The sequence below is a fragment of the Marmota flaviventris genome, chromosome 1 (assembly GCF_047511675.1).
Source record: "Marmota flaviventris isolate mMarFla1 chromosome 1, mMarFla1.hap1, whole genome shotgun sequence".
Lineage (NCBI taxonomy): Eukaryota > Metazoa > Chordata > Mammalia > Rodentia > Sciuridae > Marmota > Marmota flaviventris.
The window spans coordinates 21,950,180-21,972,085 of NC_092498.1; the positions used below are offsets into that span (position 1 = coordinate 21,950,180).

At 49.6% G+C, this 21,906-nt stretch overlaps 1 protein-coding gene across 1 annotated transcript in view; it reads left to right on the plus strand.

Moving 5' to 3' along the window:
- Plxna4 (plexin A4) overlaps nucleotides 1-21,906 on the plus strand; it is a 423,940-nt gene that overhangs the window by 332,207 nt on the left and 69,827 nt on the right. Inside the window, exons 6-9 of the mRNA XM_027950129.2 lie at nucleotides 5,963-6,086; nucleotides 6,721-6,874; nucleotides 8,124-8,223; nucleotides 10,947-11,061. Of these exons, the coding sequence (XP_027805930.2) occupies nucleotides 5,963-6,086; nucleotides 6,721-6,874; nucleotides 8,124-8,223; nucleotides 10,947-11,061 (493 nt within the window). The remainder of the gene's footprint in view (nucleotides 1-5,962; nucleotides 6,087-6,720; nucleotides 6,875-8,123; nucleotides 8,224-10,946; nucleotides 11,062-21,906) is intronic.

Genomic DNA, 21,906 nt, shown 5'->3' on the forward strand with positions numbered 1-21,906 from the left:
CCTACTGTTGGAAGAATGCCCTCCCCTGGGTGGGTTGGCACCAGTTTCTTCCCAGGACTCACTGATTTTCTTCTTTATATAGTCTCTGCCAAGACGGGAATGAGCCGAGAGGAAGGCACCACTGCCCAGGGCAGAAGGAAGGGGTTAAACCTCAGCACCTGTCTGGGACAGACACAGCCTGGATTCGGCTTCCTTAGTTCTGAACAGAGATGAAAAGAGCCGTCTTACAGCTCTGCACCATACTAAGGGAGGGAGGCGCAGGAAGCTCCCTGGCTCCCCAGAACACAGCAGGCGCTCCTGCCTGAAGCAGAAGTCCTGCCCATGTCAGTACAGGCTGCAGTTTGGAACCCAGATCCTCCTTCACAGTCCCTTCCTCTTCAGAGTGGGGTGGCTGGATGGCTGGGACCATCCACTGTCAGAAAGCCTCCCTCCCCTTGGGCATCTTCAACCAATCATGCCATTCAGGCAGCCTGCCCGCCAGCCATCCGGGAAAGTGCAAAACGGGTGGCTTATCCCATAAACCACTGCTGACCACCTTCTTAAGGAAAACCAGGCTGATTCTAAAACGCATGTCCTTCATGGCTTCTCCTTAGCACATCCCCAGCCCTGCTTTATTTCTCATTTTCTTAATCCATACTCAAAGGCTACAGAATGCTAGTCTGCTAAGTCAACGGTCTCTCCTAGGGCTAGTGACACCAGACCTCCACAGTCATGAGGAATGGTTAGTGTCACTTCAGCAGAGCCTACTCTTTACAGTCTACACAATGGTCTCTGTAGCTGCTGTGGCCAAGGGTCCTGACAAGAACAATATAGAAGAGGAAAAGTTTATTTGAGGCTCATGGTTTCGGAGGTCTCAGTCCATAGATGGCCGACTGCATTGCTTCGGGTGCTTCATGGGGCTGAACGTCATGGCAGAAGTGTGTGACAGAGGAAAGCAGCTCAGGACATGGAACCAGGAAGCAGAGAGCTCTCTTCAACGTGGAAAAAAATATAAACCCCATAGACACATCTCTAGAAATCCACCTCCTCTCTACCCCCGACCTGCCTACAGTTACCGCCCAGTTAATCCCAATCAGTGGATTAATGCACTGATTAGGTTAAGGCTCTCAAAATCCGATCATTTCACCTCTAAGGCATCTTACCTTGTGTCACACGTGAGCCTTTGAGGGATGCCTCCTATCTAAACCATGACAGTGTTCTTTCCTGACATTTTGCTCAAAGTTGTTAGCCTCTGATCCCGAAGATACTAAAAGATGGTAAATCAAAAGTGCCATCTTCTCATATGAATTGGAAAAGTCCTGCAGTCCACTTGCACTTTGAGTGATCCCCCTTCCCTAAGCCTTGACTCCCTGTGGACATCCTGCAGAGCGGATGAGTAACTGTTAGAAAGTGTCTCAAGTAATAAGCACATCCTCTTCGGTACTGTGTGGATTAGAAAGAGAATGGATTAGCCAGGATGCTAATATACTGAGTGGTTACCCAAAGAGAAGGCAAATGGGGTCGTTTCCCTCTTCTCTGGTCAGTAGGGAGCACAGTGTGGACAATTTATTTCTCGTATGGTTCAGGAGAGGTTAGGATGGGAGAGGTGGGGAGTGGCGCAGGAGTAGAGAGAGTTAGAGGAGAGGAAGGGAGGAGAAGGAGGCAAAGAGAAGGAGGAGAAGGCAAGGGTGCCTCCCTGACAATCCATTCTCCTTCTAGTGCACACGGTAAGGGAGAGGATGTGCCTAGTACTTGAGATACTTTCTAACAATTACTCTGATTGATTCTGATCTGCTTCACCTGCACTTTATCCAACAGTCTGGTCCATTAACGTCACCAGGCTTGGTGCAGGGAAGCAATTTTCGCTGTGACTGCTCCACACTGTGTGGCCCAGTGTAGGATGCTGGTTGTGGGGCGGGTGTGTGTGTTTCTTGACTGAAGGCTGAGAGGTGGCCAAGGCAAGAACCCACCCTGGACCCCAGGGCAGAGCATGGCTTCTTGACCCAGGCAGCTAGCCGACCAGTAGAGCTGATAGAGTTGGGGCAGGACCACTTGGTTGCTACATGAGCCCAGAATGGCCTCCACGTAGCCCCTGCAGCTCTGGTTCCGGTTTAGTGCTGAGCCCTCCTCCTGCAGGAGGCCTGGATGAATCCAATAGCAGTTGTGGCTCAGGCTGAGTTTGGATCCGCAGCAATGGCCAAGGGCTGGTGGGTTCAGTCACCAGCAGCTGGTGGTAGAAGGAAAATTAAAGCCTTGCCTCAGTCTTCCTGTGTCGGGATTTATCCTCAGTATTTAGTGGAACAAGTTGACAACGCAGAATTCCATGCTATCCTGGTGTCTGTCACTGGAGTTTAGAATTCTGACTTTGAAAGGACTCACCTGGTCCACATCCTTCATAAAAGGACCCTCTTTCACATCCATCTTCCTAGAAGGGTTCCCTGTACTATCTAGTCCACCTTCCTCCAAGCCACGGATGCACCTGCCCTTCTCTGTGGGCATTCCTGAAGAGGGCAAGGGCAACATTTAGGAAACCAGTCTTTCCCCTTTCCAGGGGCTCCAGATGAGATGCCAATGACCAAAGGATCTCCCATGATCTCCTGCTGAGCAGGCATTCCAAACCCTCTTCACTTGTCCATCATGTCCATTTGGGAAGGCCCCTCCCCACATCCCCTTTCTTTTTCTGTCTCCTTACGTTCTAAGCACAGATTACTGAACTGGTGCACTTGAAGCTCAGGCCATGGCACATGTGAAGCACTGGGAATTGGGGATCATCTGTGAAGAAGGAGCAAGTCCTGATATCCAAGCCCAGTAGGTCCACACTGGTGGGCCTGGGGAGATGCACCAGTGAGGGCCTCCCAGCGTGGAGACCCACCCAGGCTGGCCTCACAGATGGCCCACTTCCATATTGAAATTTGTTTGCCTGGCCGGCAGCACTGGGTGTTAATATTTCCATCTCTGTATTTAGGAATTAATTTCTCCTGAACTTAATCACCCCCTCTCTCCCTCTCCCTCACTCTCTTCCTTTCTCCATTCCTCTCTCTTCTAATTTTCCACTTGGCTGGGAATTCTCCAGCAGTGAAAGTTCAGGCTTAGGGGAGGGCGGAGGTAGCTGCTTCATTAGAGAGGATAATCTCATTGGAACCACTGACTTGAATAATAACCCCTTCCAGGGGCCCGGGGCCTTTCTCCTCAAGGGCTGTTAGTACCTCTGAACCGGGGCTGGAGGGGCCGCCGTGGGAAGGAAGGAATAAGGAAGGGAAGAAAGAATTCAGCAGGAAAGAACGCCAACTCTGGCCCTGGTGTGTCTCTGTGGGGCCTGCTTCCTCCTGCAGGTCTGTGTTGGGGCAGGGTTAACAATGATGGCGGAAGAGACCAATTTCTGAAAACTCAAAGTCATGTAGCATATATTTTCTTAGACCATTGATGCCCCAGTTTTCCTTCCTGGGAAATGGATGAAGCAAGAGTGTCCTTCCTTCCTCAAGGCTGACCATACAGTGGAACTGAGGGACTTGATTTCAGACGTTCCTGGAGCCCCTTGAAAGGAAACATCTCAGCGCCCCTCCTGGGGTCATGAATTAACCCTTTGCCTGTTTCTCAGCTCTGGCCTGAGCTAATGGGAAATCACAGTTCTAGAAGAAAAGCAAAAGGCCATTACCTTGACAGACCCCATAAGGCATCAAGGAGGAACGCATTCTTCCCCTCCATTATCCTATCACATTTAAGGTCAATTGTCTGTGCTTTTGGACATTGCAGCCTCCACCCTCCCGGGCCCTGAAGGATAGTAGAAATGTCAAAACATCCCTGTCTCTGACCTTAAACCTGACTTTCCACCAAGATAGCCGAGTTCTCAATACACTTTGACAGCTATTAAGAAAACAAAGCTACAATCCATACCACTTTGTCCCTGGATGCTCTCCTCCCTCATTGTGAGGAAGACTGCCTCATCCCTGCCTTTCTTCTCTCTGTAATTTGCCTCAGGGACCAGTCTGCAAGATGAGTGCTTCTGCTTCAGCTGTAGTCTGGAGGGTTGGAGTGAGGAAGGCAGAGAAGAGATGGCTAATGTACAATGGCGAATGTTTATTGAGGACTCACTTTGAACGCTGCCCTGTTCTAAATGCTTAGAACATAATCTCATTTAATCCTTAAAAAAATCCTATTAGGTACTATTTTGACTCTGTTTTACAGATGAGAAGACAGGCACCAAGAAGTTAAGCAATTTGCCAAGATGACAGTTAGTTGGGATGTTTGAAACTATAAACTACACATGGCTTTCATATATTTGGGAGAGTTGCTAAGTACTTAGGTGAGGGCCTCAGGAGCAGAGACAGGATGCAGCCCCAAGAACTTTGCAAGCAGCAAACGATGCTGGTCAAACTTCTCCTAAGATCCCCAACCAGACATCTTTGCACCCCACACCCTGAAAGAAAGACGGAGTCTTCTCTTTTACGATCTGAATCTTTATTTGATAACTCCAGGTGATGTTTGGCCAAGAAGTAGCTTCATATATTTTTTTTCTCCTCTCCATAATTTAATCAAAGGCATTTTTTTCAGACCTACTGATTGCTCTTGAAAATAGGAACTTCAAAGTTGGGGAGCCAGTGAATAATTTAAGCCCGTACCAGTTCTCTGGTTCTACTCTTAATGGGAGTAATAACACTATTAATAGCGATGTCAGTACAGACACTCTGGAAAAGCCCCTAACATTAGCTTAATGGCGGAAGGTAATGGAGTCCTTGCAGAACAGTTGGCCTGGCAAATTAACTTCCAAGACTTGGAGGCAGGCAAGCTTGTTGCCATCCGTCTGTTAGAGCAGCCCGGGAGTGCCACAGGCATGAACAGTCACATCTGACCTTTCCCTCCTGGGTTGGAGTCTCTTCGAAGCCTCCTGAAGAACTCAGCTTTGTCCAACAAGTGGCAGTGATATTCAAAGTGCTTTGCAGGAGGAGGCAGAAATAGCCATTAATCTAGAGAAAAAGACGGAGGAGAAAGGTTGAAACTGTCCTTAGGACATGATAGGGTCATCAGGATGACAAGGAACATAAGTATAGTCTGCAGCAGGGGGACCATCTCCCACTTCTCAGTGTAGAAGCTTCCAGAAGCTGGAGCAGAGATTCAGAGTCCATCTGATTAGCTGGCCACCTGGTAAGTTACTTACTACCCTCTTCTGCAGTTTCCTGATCTCTAAAGTGGGTTTGTCATGATATTGTCACAGACTTAAATGGCATAGAATGTAAACTCCTCATCATGGAACCTAGTAAGCACTTATTAACTCAAGTCATGACTGCATAAGGCTTTCACTTTTGCACATCCAACCTGCTCTAAGGTCCTCTTTGTCTCTTTTCCTCCTCATCCTTGGAGGAAAGCTTTAGTTCATCCATGGCTTCCCCTTCATGGGTGTTTCTCCTCTAAGACTCTTCACCACAGGCTGCTGTCCCGCTGTGGTTGAAGGTGTTTTCTTTCCTCATAGCTGGGAGCACAGGTTTTTCTCAGGGCCAAGAATTACCCCAAGAGCCACTCAGTTATCCCTGTGCTCCCTTGCTTCCTCATCACACTCATCTGCTCTTGAGACAGATGCTCCCTGCCCACGTCCCTTCCCTGTGTGGATGCACCAACCCTGGCTACTCTGTTTCCCACTAAACCCTCTCTCCTGTCCTGTAAAAGCTCCTGACAGCTTCCATCTCTCTTTGACCAAAAGAGGGAGTAGGGAGAGCCAGTAGACAGGACTGTGCCGCTCCTCACCTGAGTTTAGAAGAGATGAGAAGAATCTAGGATAACTGTCAAGTAGTGATAGACGTGACCGTCTTCCCCAAATTGGGGTATGATGGGAGAGAACCAGGCTTCAGGAAGGAAACATAATGGTCAGTTCTAGGCACTTGAATTTGGACAGATCCTGAGAACTGCTGGAAAGACCTGACCTCAGTGTTGACCCCTCCCTGGACCCAGCGGTCATCTCCTGAGTAGCCCATTAGTATGTCCTTTCCAGGTGCACCCGGAAGGAGAGGTGTGAGCGGTCCAGGGAACCCCGCAGGTTTGCCTCAGAGATGAAGCAGTGTGTCCGGCTGACAGTCCATCCCAACAACATCTCCGTCTCTCAGTACAACGTGCTGGTAAGGACCATGGGGTCGGGGTCTAGGGAAGAACTCTCCCCTTCAAAGAGCACCTGAGCCTGGGGACCCTCAGGAGAGCTGGGCCAAGTCCAGCTGACAAGAGCAACTTAGATGAGGGTAGGAGATTTAGGGGTTCATTAAGGACCCAAGAAGGGCACAGGGGCAGGAGCGCTGGGAGAGAGGCTTTCCTCCAAATGAGTAGAAAGACAAGGAAAATGATCAGACCAGAGCTGACCCAAAAGAATGGCAGAGGATATTGGGAATGTATCTTCATTTCATGTGTGAGAAATGGCACAGATGGCTTCCGGGCTCTAACACTGGGTCCTTGGTGATCGGTGCTGCCATTTTTCCAAAACTGGAAATAATGGAAGAGAAGCTCTCTGATCACACAAATCCCTCAACATTCCCACCTCCTAGGGCCAAATCCATTTGGATTCTGATGAGGTTTCTTCTCTTGTCATTATGCCGCCTGCCTATACCTCTCGTAACAAACTGGATCTTTCCAACCTCCATGTCAATATGGCCTCTCCTTTGTCTCTCTTTTTCTTGCTCACCCACGTTCTTCCTTTATTCCACACCCTTCCTTTCCCCACCCCCTCTCCTCTTCTCTTTCCTCCTGCCCCTCTGTTCACAGCTGGTCCTGGAGACATACAATGTCCCGGAGCTATCAGCTGGCGTCAACTGCACCTTTGAGGACCTGTCAGAGATGGATGGGCTGGTGATAGGCAATCAGATCCAGTGTTATTCCCCTGCAGCCAAGGAGGTGCCCCGGATCATCACAGAGAACGGTGAGTAGCCCCAGGAGGCCAAACTGGGTGGCAGGCCTGTCTTCCCCCCGCCTGGATGGGAGAAGTCACAATAGATGTGGGGGGATTGAGGGAGACTTCAGGCAGGGGTGGGCCAGAGGAAGTGGGTGATTGAGTGTGTTGTAAGTAAAGGGAATGAAATTTCCCTCCTTTGCCCTTGGAATTGGCTGCCGCAGCCCTTTTAGCTCAGCCCCAGGTTGGCATCCAAGAGTCAGCATCATCCTAGGTGAGGAGCAGCTGCAGACAGGGTGGGTGGAGGCCAGGCCAGGCCAGCTGCACAGCATACCAGAGCTCAGCCCACTCTGGCTGGCCTGGAGGACAGGAGAAGAGGGAAGCTGGTCAAGACCTGGCATGTGCGGGCAGTGGTCATCTGGCTCTGTATCCCTCTGCTCACACACCTGGGTCTCTGACCCTGGACCCTTGTCTCCCCCACTCCCACCCTACCCTGCCTCCCCACAGCTTCCTGTTGTCTGTGGCCAGCTGCACTGGGAAGAATGGGAGTGGACAGAGGTTCAGCACTGGCAAGGGACAGGCTGGCCTGGGCTAATTGATTCTGTGTTGTCCCTCCCATTTGGGCTTGTCACATTTATTTGGAGCTGATTGATTAATGAGGCTCCCCGGGAAGGCAGAAAACAAGGCTGGAAGTGGGGGCCTGGGGTCAGGGCTGTGAATTAAACATGGGCTCCGGCTCCTCTTCGGTACCAGCTGAGGATCCCCATGTCTTCCGCCCAATGGAGCCCTGAGTCCCCCAGAGGAGGGGGCATCAGAACTGGGCCTCTCTGTATAGAGATGGGGAAAGAGCTCTTGTGTGCACACACTTACACACACACATGCAAAACCACACGTGCAGTTGGTGACAGTATTCTTAAGAGTCTCCATGTTTTTTCTCCCTGGTTGCTCCTCAGTGTGTCTGTAATTCTATGAGGTTGGCAAGGACAAAATGCATGAGAATGAATGCACATTTGAAGATCTGTTTGTGTGTAGGGGGGTACATGCACGTGCACATGCAGGCAATGAATATTTGGGGGGAGCAAGCAATACTGTGTAAAAGGGAGGAGAGGCTGGGACAGCTCTCTGAGCTGTTTGGGGGTTGTCTGGGGATGGTCTTGCTGAATCACAGACCCTAGAGGAGCAGGATCTCCTTGTCCCCGTCCCCTGTACTTTACAACCAGTGGAACTCTGGCATGGCCTTGGCCTTTCCCCTGACTTCTTGGCTGGCTCTGTTTTGTAGGAGACCACCATGTCGTACAACTTCAGCTCAAGTCCAAGGAGACAGGCATGACCTTCGCCAGCACCAGCTTTGTCTTCTACAACTGCAGCGTGCACAACTCGTAAGTGCTCCCAGACGCACTCAGCAACCGGGGGTCAAAGTTCATGCAGAGACTAGAAGACCCCAGCAGTGTTCCCAGGACTCACCAAGTGGAGGCTCCAAAGCTCTCCTCCATTACTTATAGGATTAACAGAAACAAGAAAGAGTATAGAGTGAGAACCTGAGGGCGGGCTCTCCAAATCCCTCCATGCATCTTCCCTGGCATAAATCTTTTTAACCAATTTCATTCCCATCATCTATTGGGTGTCATCCATCTCACCAGAAAAACAGAGCAGCAAGCACCATGCTCAGAAAGGGGGCTGGAGGAAGAAAAGAAGTCTACTGTGTGTCCTAAAGCTGGCAGGTAGTCTAGCCACTCACCTGCAGACCTGGTTGGGACCAGGGTGGCAAGGACCAGAGGGGAGCAGAAAGTTGCAGGCTCAACAGACCCTGGCCTGAGAAGCCAGGAAGCCGGGTTCTGGCACCGACTTTGTTTGACATTAACACCCATCTCCAGGAGACACGCATGGAGGGCAGGGACTAAGGCCCCAGAGTCAGACAGGCTGGGAACCTTAGCCATTCTGTGCCCCAGTTCCTCTCTAAACAGGGGACTAGGAGCACCTCCTCCAAGGCTGGCACTCAAATATTTAGCAACTGACGTCACAGGAGCACTGTCCCATCAGAGCAGGCACGAGCTGGACACCGTGCTTATTGCCACCCTGCATAGCAGCCCTGCTTGTCCTGAGTAAGAGGGCAGCACGTAGGACCTGCCTGGCTTGTTGGCTAGGTACTGCCCCTGTTTTTACCATTATTATATTATTATTCCCTCCATAAAATTAATGGGATTAGTCGGCATAGTGGCACACACCTGCAATCCCAGCAGCTCGGGAGGCTGAAGCAGGAGGATCACGAGTTCAAAGCCAACCTCCAAAATTGAGGCACTAAGCAACCCAGTGAGACCCTGTCTCTAAATACAAAAAAAGGGCTGGGGGTGTGGCTCATAGTCAAGTGCCTATGAGTTCAATCCCCTGAACCAACAAATAAATAAATAAATAATGGGATTGGACCAAGTTGTAGGTGGACAAGCCTTTTTTTATTTTTCATCATAGAAAATTTTCTTCAACTGAAAGTAGATGTGGACGTCCAAAATATAAAATAGAAGGAAGTAGGAGCTACTTGGTGGAGAGCCGAAGGGACCTGGAACCCCTCTCTCTCAGAGTTGCACACAACTCTTCATACGTTCTCCAAATGAGTTCTGTAGAATCCCCATGGTTTGAGAACCACAGGCCTGACATCCAAGCCCAGTTCACTTTAGCATGCTGTTCTGTGTTCCCCTCTACGCAGGATGGGTGGGTGACATGACTAATGACATTTCTAGACTCTAGGCTGGTGGAATTTTAGAGTCTGTCCATCTAATTGGGGCAGATTGGTCCCAAGTTTAGCTCTATCTGTGGCCTTAAGGAAGGAACCATCCAGCCCCTCCCAGCCCCAGAGAAAGTTGCTTTGGCACCGGGATTCTCTTCTGGTTCACCTCTGGTGGCCTCCTTCAACTTCTTCCCCCTAGGAAAGCAGCAGAGGTAGATGAAGTCATGTATGAAGTTTCCATCCTGCCCGTAAAACGATTCTAAGTATCACTGTGTGCCATGCAATCTGTTACCCACTAGCTACAGAGGAGTCAAAAATTAAAGTGTCTCAAGGACTCAACCCCAGCCCTCCAGGACTTGGTGGCCTAGGATACTCATGGAAGATGGAGACAGTGAGGTGTGAGGACTGCCCTTTCCATGTCAGCATGAAGGTTCATGGGAGGAGGCCCAGAGTGGCCAACTCTCCTTGGTCAAAGAGTGGCTGAGTGGAAGGAATGAGAAAGGTCCTCCAGACCGCAGAACAGCGCATGGGAAATACGGGTCTCCTCCTGGCCACAGCACCGACCCCGTGTGGGCTGTGGCTTTTCCTCTGGCTAGGGCTCAGCCGGTAGCAAGACATGAGTTTTTGACAACAGGGAAACTCGTCGTGTTTTTAAGCAACAAGGAGCTTTTATAAGTGACTTTTGTTTTCTGGAGGTAAAGGGTGGAAGTGGGGTTGACAACCGTGAAGGAGGTCATGTACTGTGAGAGCTGCCTGTAGCTTCTGCCTGTAGCCGGCTCCATGTGGACCCTTGACAGCTGAGACCCAGGGTTAATTTGAATTAAAATCTGAATTTGCATTTGCTCCAACTCTTCTTTTTTTCCCCCTAGCACTGGGGAATTGAACCCAGTGGTGCTTTACCACTGACCTTCATCCTCGGCCCTTTTTATTTTTAATTTTGAGACAAAGTCCGGCTCAGTTGCCCAGACTGGCCTTGAACTTGTGATCCTCCTGTCTCAACCTCCCCAGTAGCTATTATTACAGGTGTGTGCCATGGCACCCAGCTTGCCCCAAATCTTGTGGCTTCTAGACAGGGTCCTCAACTCTAGATGTGCTCATTCTCTTCTTCATCAAAGGACACTATCACCCTGCGGAGGTGGAGGAAAGATGATTGGGCTTTGGGGAGAGCAGCATTCTCAGCTCTCAGTGAACAGCAAGAGGCTGAGCACTATTAGCTCCCTGAGGCCTTGGGGAGAAGAGGGATGGCTCTGTATTGGATGCTGAGCATTGAAGGGGGGGGTCTCTTAATATTAAAATGTTTTGCCAGATCTTAGAGACTTGGACCTTGGGCTTAGGGTCACCCAGCTTCTATGATGTGTGCCTCTTCTCCTCTGTGCCCAGGTGCCTGTCCTGCGTGGAGAGCCCGTACCGCTGCCACTGGTGTAAATACCGGCACGTCTGCACCCATGACCCCAAGACTTGCTCCTTCCAGGAAGGCCGCGTGAAGCTGCCCGAGGTAGGTGGTTGGCAGCCGAGGGGTGAGCACCGCTTGCTCTGAGCCCGGAATACCCAAGGCAGGCCTTCCTTTAGGAGGAAGAAGGAGGGAAAAGCCCCCAGTACCTCCCTGTTCCTCTCCAGGCCTGGCTTTCAAGGGACACTTCACAAAAGCAGAGAACAAGACAGACTGTGTGGGGACTGACTGGGTGAGGGTCCACCTGGATGTTTTGTTTCAAAGGGGCATCCCAGGTCACTCTAGCCAGGAGGATCCCCACACATCAGGAAAGTTCTAGAACAATTCCAGTTCTGGTGACTCCCATTCCTGGGCCCGTTGTTCTCAACAGAGTGGGTGCTTTAAAGAGCTGCTATCTAGAATTGAGAGATAGATAATAATGTAAATAGGACTGTATACGGTGTTGGTTAGATTCCACTGAATTCTCCAGCAACACCACACGGCTTCCCTGCCAGCCTTGTCCACTCTCTCAGCCAGTGCTGGCTCCAACAGCCCCCAGCACCTTCAACCCCCCAGCCCAGACTTGGAAATGCCTTCCAGCCCCCTTCACACACCTGCACAGGTGCTGTGACCGTGCAGCAAGCCCCACGGCTGTGAGCTCAGCACACTGTCCTGATGCAGAAGGCACAGGGACACCCGAGGGATAGGCAAGGGCATTGCAAGATCAGAGAGTCCCCTCATGGTCTGCACCCCCTCTCCCAGACCAGGACCCGGCCAGGAACCCCAACTTGGGCAGACCCTTAATGGCAGGAGGGAAGCTCTTTTACCTGTGTCCTAGAGGAAAGATGGATACACAGCTCATCCCCACACCTGCTGACCCTTCACCTGTTCCAGAGGGACCACGGCTAGTTGTCCAGAGCGCTCAGAAATGCTAAGCCCAAGGCCCATTTTGCCTGGGCCCTGATGGCTGAGTGGAGGCCTCTGGGGGCTGGGGGAGGGACAGAGCAGCCCATTTTAGAGGTAAGGGCAAGGTGTGGTGAGGGTTTCAGGGGGACAGAATGACCCCACTGAGTAGGGAAGAAGGAGAACAAAGGAAAAGCAGAAATCTGAGAACCTCCATCAATTAAATGACAAGAGGCCTTGGAAATCCCCCCACTCTTTGCTTTTTATTTTATTTTTTCTTTGGGTCTCTCCATACATACAACCCCTGCTGGATACATCAGTCTAGAAAGCTAGAAAGAGGCTTTGTCTTGACTTCTAGAAAGTTCCTGGCAAATTTCAGTTGGAAACCAAAAGAGAGTATGGAAGCCACCAACCCAGGACCCTCTCCCTCTGCAGTGGAGTCTGTCTGGCTAAAAATGGCTCCCCTGATTTGTAATCAGGAAAAGGGAAGAAAGTGGCTTTAAGTAGGAGTAGGAGTTTCCTGTGTGTGTGTGTGTGTGTGTGTGTGTGTGTGTGTGTGTGTTCCACTGCTCTTTAACAAAGACAGGATGGATTTAAGGTAATAGGAGAGACATGACTCGGACAGCAGCTGGTACACCTTTGGCATGAGAAGCTGGTAAAAGGCTACTCAGTCTCATCAGCCCAGCTGGCCTCTTATCTTGGGGACAGAGGCAGAAGGGCTTGTTGATCCCCCAAGGCCAGGGGACATGGCCCCAGGAAGCAGCCTCTTCTTTGCATCTGAAATTGGCACAGAACTCGTTGGGAGTCGAGTCAAAACGGTTGTGGCTTCTCTCCATCTTTCCAGACTTGTGCATCTGGTGGAGGTGTTATGTGTGGAGGCTAAAATAAAAACAAAAACAATTGAGCCACACTGGGCAGATTTCAGAAACCCACGGTCATTTAATTACCTGAAGGTGGTTAGCAATTTCTGCTCTTTTTTTTTTCCTCGTTAGCTCCTTGTATACCAAGTCTCTTTCTTTTAAATGTACTAAAGGAGCCTGCATCTGCTGCTCAGAAAGAAGGAAAAAAAAAAAAAGCAGAAGAGAACAAAGCAATAGCCCACCATGTTTCCCAGCACAATCCAGGGATCATGATAGGAGAATGCTCCCTTCAGGGCCAAGATTGAGTCAGGCACAGTGTCCCTTCTCTACCTGGCACTGGCAAAAGCTGGGGGGACTCACAGCCTCTCAGAGAATTTGATGCCAGGCTTCCCCAAAGAGGAAATGCCTGGAGAAATATGGCTGGTAGAGAGACATGGAGATGGACTTCCCTCCCACTGGCATCCTTCAACGCCTGCATTTCCCTGGAACTGCACCACGGTAGGCTGGCAGGCCATTGTAGTGAGAGGCTCCAGGGTAACGTGGAATCACCCAGGTCTCCCTATCACATTGTCCCATGAATGAACTTCAGCTCCTCTTTATCATGAATGTTTATTTATTCTAAGAGAAAGGTATAATCCTGGTCCAACCCTTCCAGTTCAACACCAGCGCCATTTTGAATGTGAACTTTGAGAAGCAAGAGTTGACCACCACATATGGATGTTGTACATTTACTTTCCTGATGAATGTACTACAGGGGAAATAAGCAAATATATATTTGTAAACTGTTGACTGACTAACCATTCTGCGTCAGTGGAAGAAGGTCATGGTCTTCCAAACTCAAAAGTCTCTGGCTACTAGTGAAAGTGAAGCAATTTTTTAAAAAAAAATTTTCCTTGATTTTTTTGTTTTTGGTTTGAGGGCAGAGATAGAAGCAGGAATAAGGGAAAAAAAAATAAAATGAATCCAAAAGTTCTTTGTGGAAGCCCCCAGACACCAGTGTCCTCTCTCTGTTCCAGGGGAAGAACACACTCACAACATGTTACTCTGAAGTTTTGCTACTGTGTAAATCCTCTTTCTGCTACTGCAGCAGATTCCTGAGATAGATCAACTTACAAATAGGAAAGGTTTTGGAAGTTTCAGTCCATGGTTGGATGGATCCATTCCTTCTGGGTCTGTGGTGAGGCAGCTCTTAATGGCAAGGAACACATGGTAGAGCAAAGTGCTCACCTCGTGGTGGCTGGGAAGTGAAAAAGAAATGGCATCTCACAATCCCCTTCAAGTGCAGGCACCCAGTTAACTAAAACTTGCCTCTCAGAGTTTCTACCACCATCTCCCAATAGTGCCACACTGGGGAGCCAGCCTTTAAGTACGGGGGCCTTTGGAGGACATCCCAGATCCCAACTAGAGCAACCATCGTGTAACCCTCCATCACCCTGAGCATTTTGCATGTGCAAGCCACCGAGGTTTCAAGGTGTATAAGGGATCTGTAGATCTGTGTTTAGAAATCCATAAAGTGAGGCCCTTGGTCCACATGATCTCCAAATTTTTGCAATGGTGAGTAGAAACAATCAGGAAAGTTCCTAAGAAAAATCAATGACCAAGAAGTATTCTTATAGGACAAGTGCCACATCAAGGCTTCAGTCTCCCAGCTGTGCCTAATAAGATGACTCACTCACTCAGCCTTAGAGCCAGTAGCTCCTCTGGACATCTAGACCAAGACCAGCCCCCATGGGTGATTGATTGATTGATTGACTGACTGATTGATTTTGTGTAGTACTAGGGCTTGAATCCAGGGGTATTTTACCACTACATCCCAGACATTCTTTATATTTTATTCTGAGATAGTATGTTGCTAAGTTGTTCAGACTGGCCTCAAATTTGCAATTCCCCTGCCTCAGTCTCCCAAGTCTTTTGGATTACAGGTGCAGTGGATTCTTCTGGAAGTCCCTAGGTTCTCATTTCTCTTTACCCTTTCAGTGGAGGCTGCAGACAGGGTCCTTTTGTTATCCCAGAGTGAGTGAACCAGGTGGCTTTCATCTGCTCAGCACCTTGTGTCCCCAGGAAAGCTTTTATCTATGCATCTTCTGGTTTCAACATTGGCTTTGTTGACTATCACCAGGGATGTTAAATTACCTCCTTTTAATTTTATTTTTTTCCTGAACAAAGAGCACATTCAGGCAAAGTTATTGGTCTGGAATGGAGAGCTGGTGGATTGTGGTTATTATATGAACAGCAAGTATTCCAGCATAATTACAATGATTAGAAATAGAGTGCTCAACAACAGACGTCATATATAGTGTATATTCCAGTCACAGGGAATGAGTTTGTTACAACAACTGATGGCATTCACCTAACCATCTTTGAACTTCAGGTCAGATCAGGGCACCCAACAGAAAAGGGAGAGGAGAGAGGGGATGAAACCCAAGTCGGATGACCTTGTCCTCCTGCTCTCAATCCTGTTCTCCCAGAATCCACTGAGGCTTCTTGCCACCCCACAGAATGGCCTCTCACTGGGCACCGTTGACAGAGCCACAGGTCCCCACATGGTGTTGGAGTTTTCTGGCATGAACTCCCCCAGCTCACCTGAACCGCCCCATCGGACCCACACACCTAGTGATTGTGATTCTTAGAGAACAAAGACAAACCTCTGTGGAAAACCAGATCTATTGAGAAGAATCTATGGGTGGACTGTTCTGATGCTATTGCTCACCCACACGGAAAAGCAAACCCAGCTGCCGCTGAAGCTATATTCTCAGGGCACCAGGCTGGATAGATAGGCTTTGCCAGAAGGGCCGCGTACATCTGGCCCACAGGTGTAGAGGCTCAGACGGGGGGCTCCCAACAGCACCTTTCCTCTTGAAGTTCAACCGGTAGGCTTACTCCTGAGAACAGTTGGAAGATCAGAGGAGGAAATGAATTCTATTTGATATGCAAAGCTGTGCTTGAAGGGTTCTCCCAACATCCCCTACTACTGGAAACTAACAGGACCGATATCCTGAACTCTGCTAATCTAAGGGTCAAGTTCACTCTAGGACTGCAGAACAAGCATGGAAGGCCCCTGACTGCTGTTTGCCCCTGGTGCAAAAGTGAACGCAATACCCCGAGACAGAGACAGACCATTTACCCAACGGCTGGCTGGGCTCTGGAGGGAACTCAGGCCAGCCAACCTTGCCAGCAATTCTGCTTCCCTTCCTGCAGCGGGGCCATTCCTGTATTCCAACCCAAGGGAATAGAACCTTGCCTTGCCACGCCCTCCACCCTCCCTTGGAAAACAAAGACAAACTCAGTTCCTAAGAACTTGCTTCCAACCAGGCACCACCCCCACTCCAGGTATTCAATTACCCAGTTGCCACTTCTCCAGACAACGGCACTCTCCATCAATCTCTTCTGCCCCTCCCCCCGTGTCAGGTTATGGGTATTTCCTCTCTGTATTATTTCTTTGCTCTCTCCATAAACCAGCCCATCGTAGATCATGCTAATGGCATTATAAACTTGGGGAACAGCAAGAAAATATATGGTGCGTTACATTTTTGTATTGGGCACCATGGGTCTGAGAAGGTGAGTATAAATTTGGGGTGGGGGATGGTTAGGGCCAGGGCTGGCTTGTCTTTGGAATTGATGGGGGGGCTAAGGTGATGTGGGGGGAGGAGAAGTGACCTGCAAATCATGTTCCTTCACTGCCCCCAGGGTCCTGCTGTCCCCTGGAGCTTTGCATTCCCTCATTTTTGCTGTAACAACTAGTAGAATTAGAGCTCTCATCTTGTAAACACACCGGGGGCTGTAAATCCACAGCCAAGGGCCCCCCTTCCCTAGCAGCATAAGTCCTGAAGGCAGCCCTTTCCTCTCCCAGCTTGGTGGCATTCTTTATGTCCTTGTTCAATTATTTAAATATGCAATGAAACCTCTGAATAAAGCAGCCACTGACACTCAGGTCCTGGTAGATGGAAAGGCTTCTCTAGCTTTCAGACTTCTGCTTTGTGTTCCCGCTCTCTGCAATTAGCAGTGTTGTCTTTATCTTGTGCATAGTTAAGTGGAGACCAAAATATGCATGGGGCTGGACAGTTGACCTGGAGTCAGCTGGAACCACCTCCTGAATGCCAAACCATTAGAGGTTGGCTGGTGCCTCGAGCCACTGTCCCTCCTCGCCCTGGGTCCATGCCTACAACTGCAGAATGTCACCCCAGGCAAAAGGGCCTCCAAGGGAGAGACTGGTTCTTATTGCCTGCATTCATCTTCATATAATCTTGTTAAGTACAGGTGTTTTCCATTCTCCAAGAGCTGGCCCTTTCAAATGACAGTTCAGAGAAATACCCTCCTTGAAAAGAGAAGAGTAATATGTTTGGAAGGATATCTGTATGGGGGTGGATCATCAGTCATCTGTGGATTAAAGCAAAATAACTGGATGAAAATATTGTACTCATCATGAGTGTGGGTACTGAATGAGGTCACTGCTGTCCCAATCTTCTCCACCGAGACATGGTGGTGAACATACATGTTGTGCTATGAAACAAGAGCACATGGGGAAAAGATATTTGTAAGGCCATGGAGGTGGTGATATGCGCACTGAATAGAATCATTGTCATGTTAATAATCATACCAGTAACACACCTACCAGAGCCCAACTATGTGAGCATACCCAGGTGGCAATATACCAATAATTAGATATCAAAATATGCTGGGCCTGTAATCCTAGCGACTTAGGAGGGCTGAGGCAGGAGGATCGCAAGTTCAAAGCCAACCTCAACAATTTAGCAAAGGTCTAAGTAACTTAGTAAGACCCTATCTCAAAATAAAATATAAAAGTGGTTCAGTGGTTAGATGCCCAGGTTCAATCCCTGGTGCCAAAAAATAAAATATAAGCCAGATGCAGTAGCGCATGCTTGTAATCCCAGCAGCTCAGAAGGCTGAGGCAGGAGGATTGCATTTTAAAGCTAGCTTCAGCAAAAGTGAGGTGCTAAGCAACTCATTGGGACCCTGCCTCTAAATAAAATACAAAATAGGGTCGGTGATGTGGCTCAGTGGTCGAGTGCCTTAGTTCAATTCCCAGTAACCTCCCAAAATAATAATAAAATGTAAATATAAATCAAAAATAAATAAAATTCTCCCCTACTGACAGGTAAATAGCCATTTCCGTGAGGCCAGCCTTCCCTATAAAGTCCACCAGGGCCTTACTCCTTCCATTATTTATTCAGTTGATTGACATTTTGAACACTTTTGGATGAACAGTCATTACTATGACCATTTTCACGATGAGGAAAACTGAGCTTCTAAGAGATTATGGAATGATGTAGCCCACGTCATCTGTTGGGATAATCATAGTATTGGGACTGAAAGGAAAACAAATTGTTCTCTAGAGTCATACTTCTTACCTCAAATGTTCTGCATCTTTCCCATGCCAAGCAATTCTCCCATCCCCTGCAGAAACCAACTAGGTAGCCCACAATTTGGTTCAGTTCTGACATTACCTACCTAGAGTTAGTGTCAGATGCCACAAGAGAAAGGGCTCAGTCCCACCAGACTGTCCCCACTTCAGATGCCAATCATGATTCTGATTGTCACCTGCACTTCAGACCAGCCAGCTATAAATCAGGCTCCCCTTCAGTTTTAATAATTTGTTATAATGGGTCAGAAAACTAGGAAAACATTTGCATAATTCCATGACTTATTATAAAAGATATTACAGACGCTATGGATCAACAACCAGGCGAAGCAGTATATAGAGCAAGGTGTGGAGGAAGGAGCACAAAGCTCCAGGTGCACCCCTTCCAGCACCTCCACTTGTTCCCCAACTAGAAAGCTCTCTGAACGCCTTCATCCGGGTTCCTTGATTAGATCATTGGCGATTGAACTCAACCTCCAGACCCTTTCCCCCAGAAGCTAGTAAGAGGCATGGAAAATTCCAACTGTGTAATCACCTGGTTGGTTCCTCTTCTTCCGGGAGCCACCTCATTAGCATAAACTCAGGTGTGGCTGAAATGGACTCATGGTGAACCCAACAACAAGACTCAGGAAATTCCAATATTTATCTCTTATTATGCCACAATATCCCAGGGAACATAAAGTCATCTAATCCAAATCAACCTGTTCATTTTCTGGGTGAAGGGACCCAGAGGGTTTGAGGAACATGCCGTAGACCACATGGCTGGCTGGTGTGGCTCTATCAGGGCATGTGGAACATACATCTCAGGGATGTCACCTTCCAGAATGGAGGGGGCCATGAGGGGAGCAGTGGACAGAACTGCCACCTTCCTACCTGGCCCCTCTTGTGTTTGGGGCACAGAGAGGTGTTGAAATTCGTCAGGTTCCGCATAAAATGTGAAGCCTAGAAGACTGCGATCATTGACAACAGGACTGGTGGGTTAGTGGTTATGGAAAAGGTGTACATAGGTAGAGGCAGGAGCAGAGGAGATGGGACCTTTGGACCTGAGGTGGGAAATGGGGAGCAGATGGGGGCCAAGCTGCAGCCTGAGCTGGGGAAAGACAAGGAGAGAACCAGCATTTCCTGAATGCTTGCTCTATGCCTGATGCTTTGTCAGTGTTGGCTCATGGAATCCCCCAGAATAGGCCTTTGGAGGAATAATTTAATTCTCACAGGCCAAGCAATGACGAGAACGCTTTTCCTAGTCCTTAAACTAGCAGAAGCGAGACAGACTCCTCACGGATCTTCTCTTGCTCTCACATGTGATTCCCCAGCCAGGCTTTCTACAGTTGAGGAACCTCAAAGGCTGAAGACCTAGGTCTGGGGGAGGAGGTGGGTGCTGAGCCTGGGGACCATCCATAAGGCCATTAATAAGGTGTGACTCACGGAGGAGCAAGAGGTGTCTCTGAAATTCCCCATGAGTTTCAGATCTGTAGGTGGTTTTGCAAGAGGCAGGTCAGAACCTGGGGGGAGGGGTGAGAGGAGGAGCATGGGGGTGGCCCTTCATGCCTTGTTGCCCAGGGGAAAATGGCCATTTTACATTTCAATTAGACAGGGCACTGGGTCAATCAGCAGCTCCACTAGAGGAAAACAGTCCAGCCCAGCCCTAGGCCTCTCCAATTACTATTAATGAACTCTCAGAGCGACAACCTTTTTATATGCAAACTAGGTTTTAAGGAGCCACTGCCAATCGGGACTCATTAGAGGACACCTAAGAAGCCCCAGTGAGAAATGGCACAGGGCACAGCTGAGAGATGCTTTGGCTCCTGCCCATGTTCTGGATGGGAACAGTTGAGCCCAAGCAGAGTTCCAACCTGGCAGGAGGCCTCAGGGCTCCCCACACAGGGACATCCTTGCTGACCAACCTCCCCACCCTGTGGCGGTCCTGCCCTCTATGGAAACTTGCTCTTCTATGACGGAGAAAGAAGGTGACTTGAGCAGTTCATCTGCTGATGCTGAACCACTGCTGTTCCTCTCCCTGCCTCAGTTTCTCCTGTGCAGAGCAGGAGGGGTCCACTAGGTCGGTCAAAGGACTCTCGGACTCCAGGGTCCCTGAATGCAGGAGCCTGAGCGGCAGCAGGTTGATGCAGGAGGTGAAGACACTTCCCGCCTCCCGCTCCAAGTGCTTCCAGCTCCCTGCAAGGAAGGCTGCTCGGGCCTCAGTTGACCTGGGCTCCCACTCCTCTTCAGATCTGCTTCAGATTTGCTGTCGCTGATGCTCCAGCATCACACATCTCCCGCTTCAGGCTGAATTTCAACGTTTTTTTTACAGAAAGCTTCCTCTTACGTCCGTTCCCATTCCCATCTTGCCAGAGCATGGGGTTCAGGCAGCAGCCAAGGGAGCCCAAGATGGAGACCTCGAGGTTCCCAGAGATCCTTGTGCTTTGGAGACTTGGGGATAGGCAGTAGGTCAAGGCCCAGGCCCCTACTCTCCCTGCTTTCCCGCTGTTTCTCTTTGTTTTTATTGTTTTAAATGTGTGATAGAATACACAGGATACAAACCTACCCTTCTAACAGCTTTAATGGTACATACAGTTGGGGGGCCTTAAGGACATTCACATCCCCACTGTCCCCAACTAAAACTGCCTATTAAACAACTCTTCACTCCCCTCCTTTCAGATACAGCCAGTTCTCCTGTCTGTCCCTGACCCCGACTCCTAGGTGGCTCTTGTAAGAGGAACCACGTTCTAGTTGCCTGTCTGTGACTGGCTTATTCACTTAGCATGATGTGCTCAGCACTCTTCCAGTTACCGTTTTCCTTCCTTGGGTTAGGGTCTCCTTCCTCTTTCAGGCTGGGTACTAGTCTGTGTATGGCTATGCTGTTTTGTTTGGTTTATCTACTCGTCCACCCGTGGACACTTAGGTCGCTTCTGCCTCTTGGCTACTGTGAGCAAAGCTGCTCTGAACATGAGTGGACAAGTATCTGTTCCAGTCCCTTCTTTCTGGTCTTTTGGAGACATGCCCAAGAGAGAAATTGCTGCTCACCCTTTAGCTGTTCACCGGGGTTAAGGTGCGGACAACCTGGAGGAAGGGAAGGGGAGGGTTGGTGTGAGGGGCCTGGGGTCTCCCTCAAGCAAGCCTCCACTGCTGGTCAGTCTGTGGCCTCCGTCTGGCCCCTCCTTTCTCCTGGCTTCCCTGGGGCTTCTCTGTCCCCTCTTCCTTTCCTGCTTCCATGACCCGTGCTTCTTTTTTCCTCCTCTGTTCTTACCGGGTGACCAGGAAGGACAAAGGGTGACCACCCCGAGTCATGGAATCGTGACTGGTTGAGATGGGTGGGGCCTGGGAATCCCACCTGACTCTCAAGGTGGGGATGTGCCCCGGCTCGTCAGCAGCTCGGCTGGAGCTGGAGCTAGCTCAAGTCTCCCCCGCCCAGCCGCATCCTGCTCAGCTCTGAGTTACACGGGAACGACTGGCTCACCTTTGCTTTGGGTCCCAGCAGGGACAGTTGCCAGTTTCTTGACCCCTCTGGTGGGCATCCTCCCCGCGCCCCCAGGGCTTGCTTTCCGCCTCACTCTGCTGGGAGCCGGAATTGGGGAGAGGGGAGCAGCCTCTGCCAAGAGTCAGCGATGAGCCCGTGATAAAGCCCCCTCAGGAAGGATGTGGTGCTGTGGTTTTGATGTCAACCTGTCCACGGGCCTCGGTCTTGGCCTGCACCAGACAGCGCCACAGAGGAAGGAACCCGGCTGAAAGCCGCACTCCCTGCTTGTGTCACATAGACCTCCTGCGCCA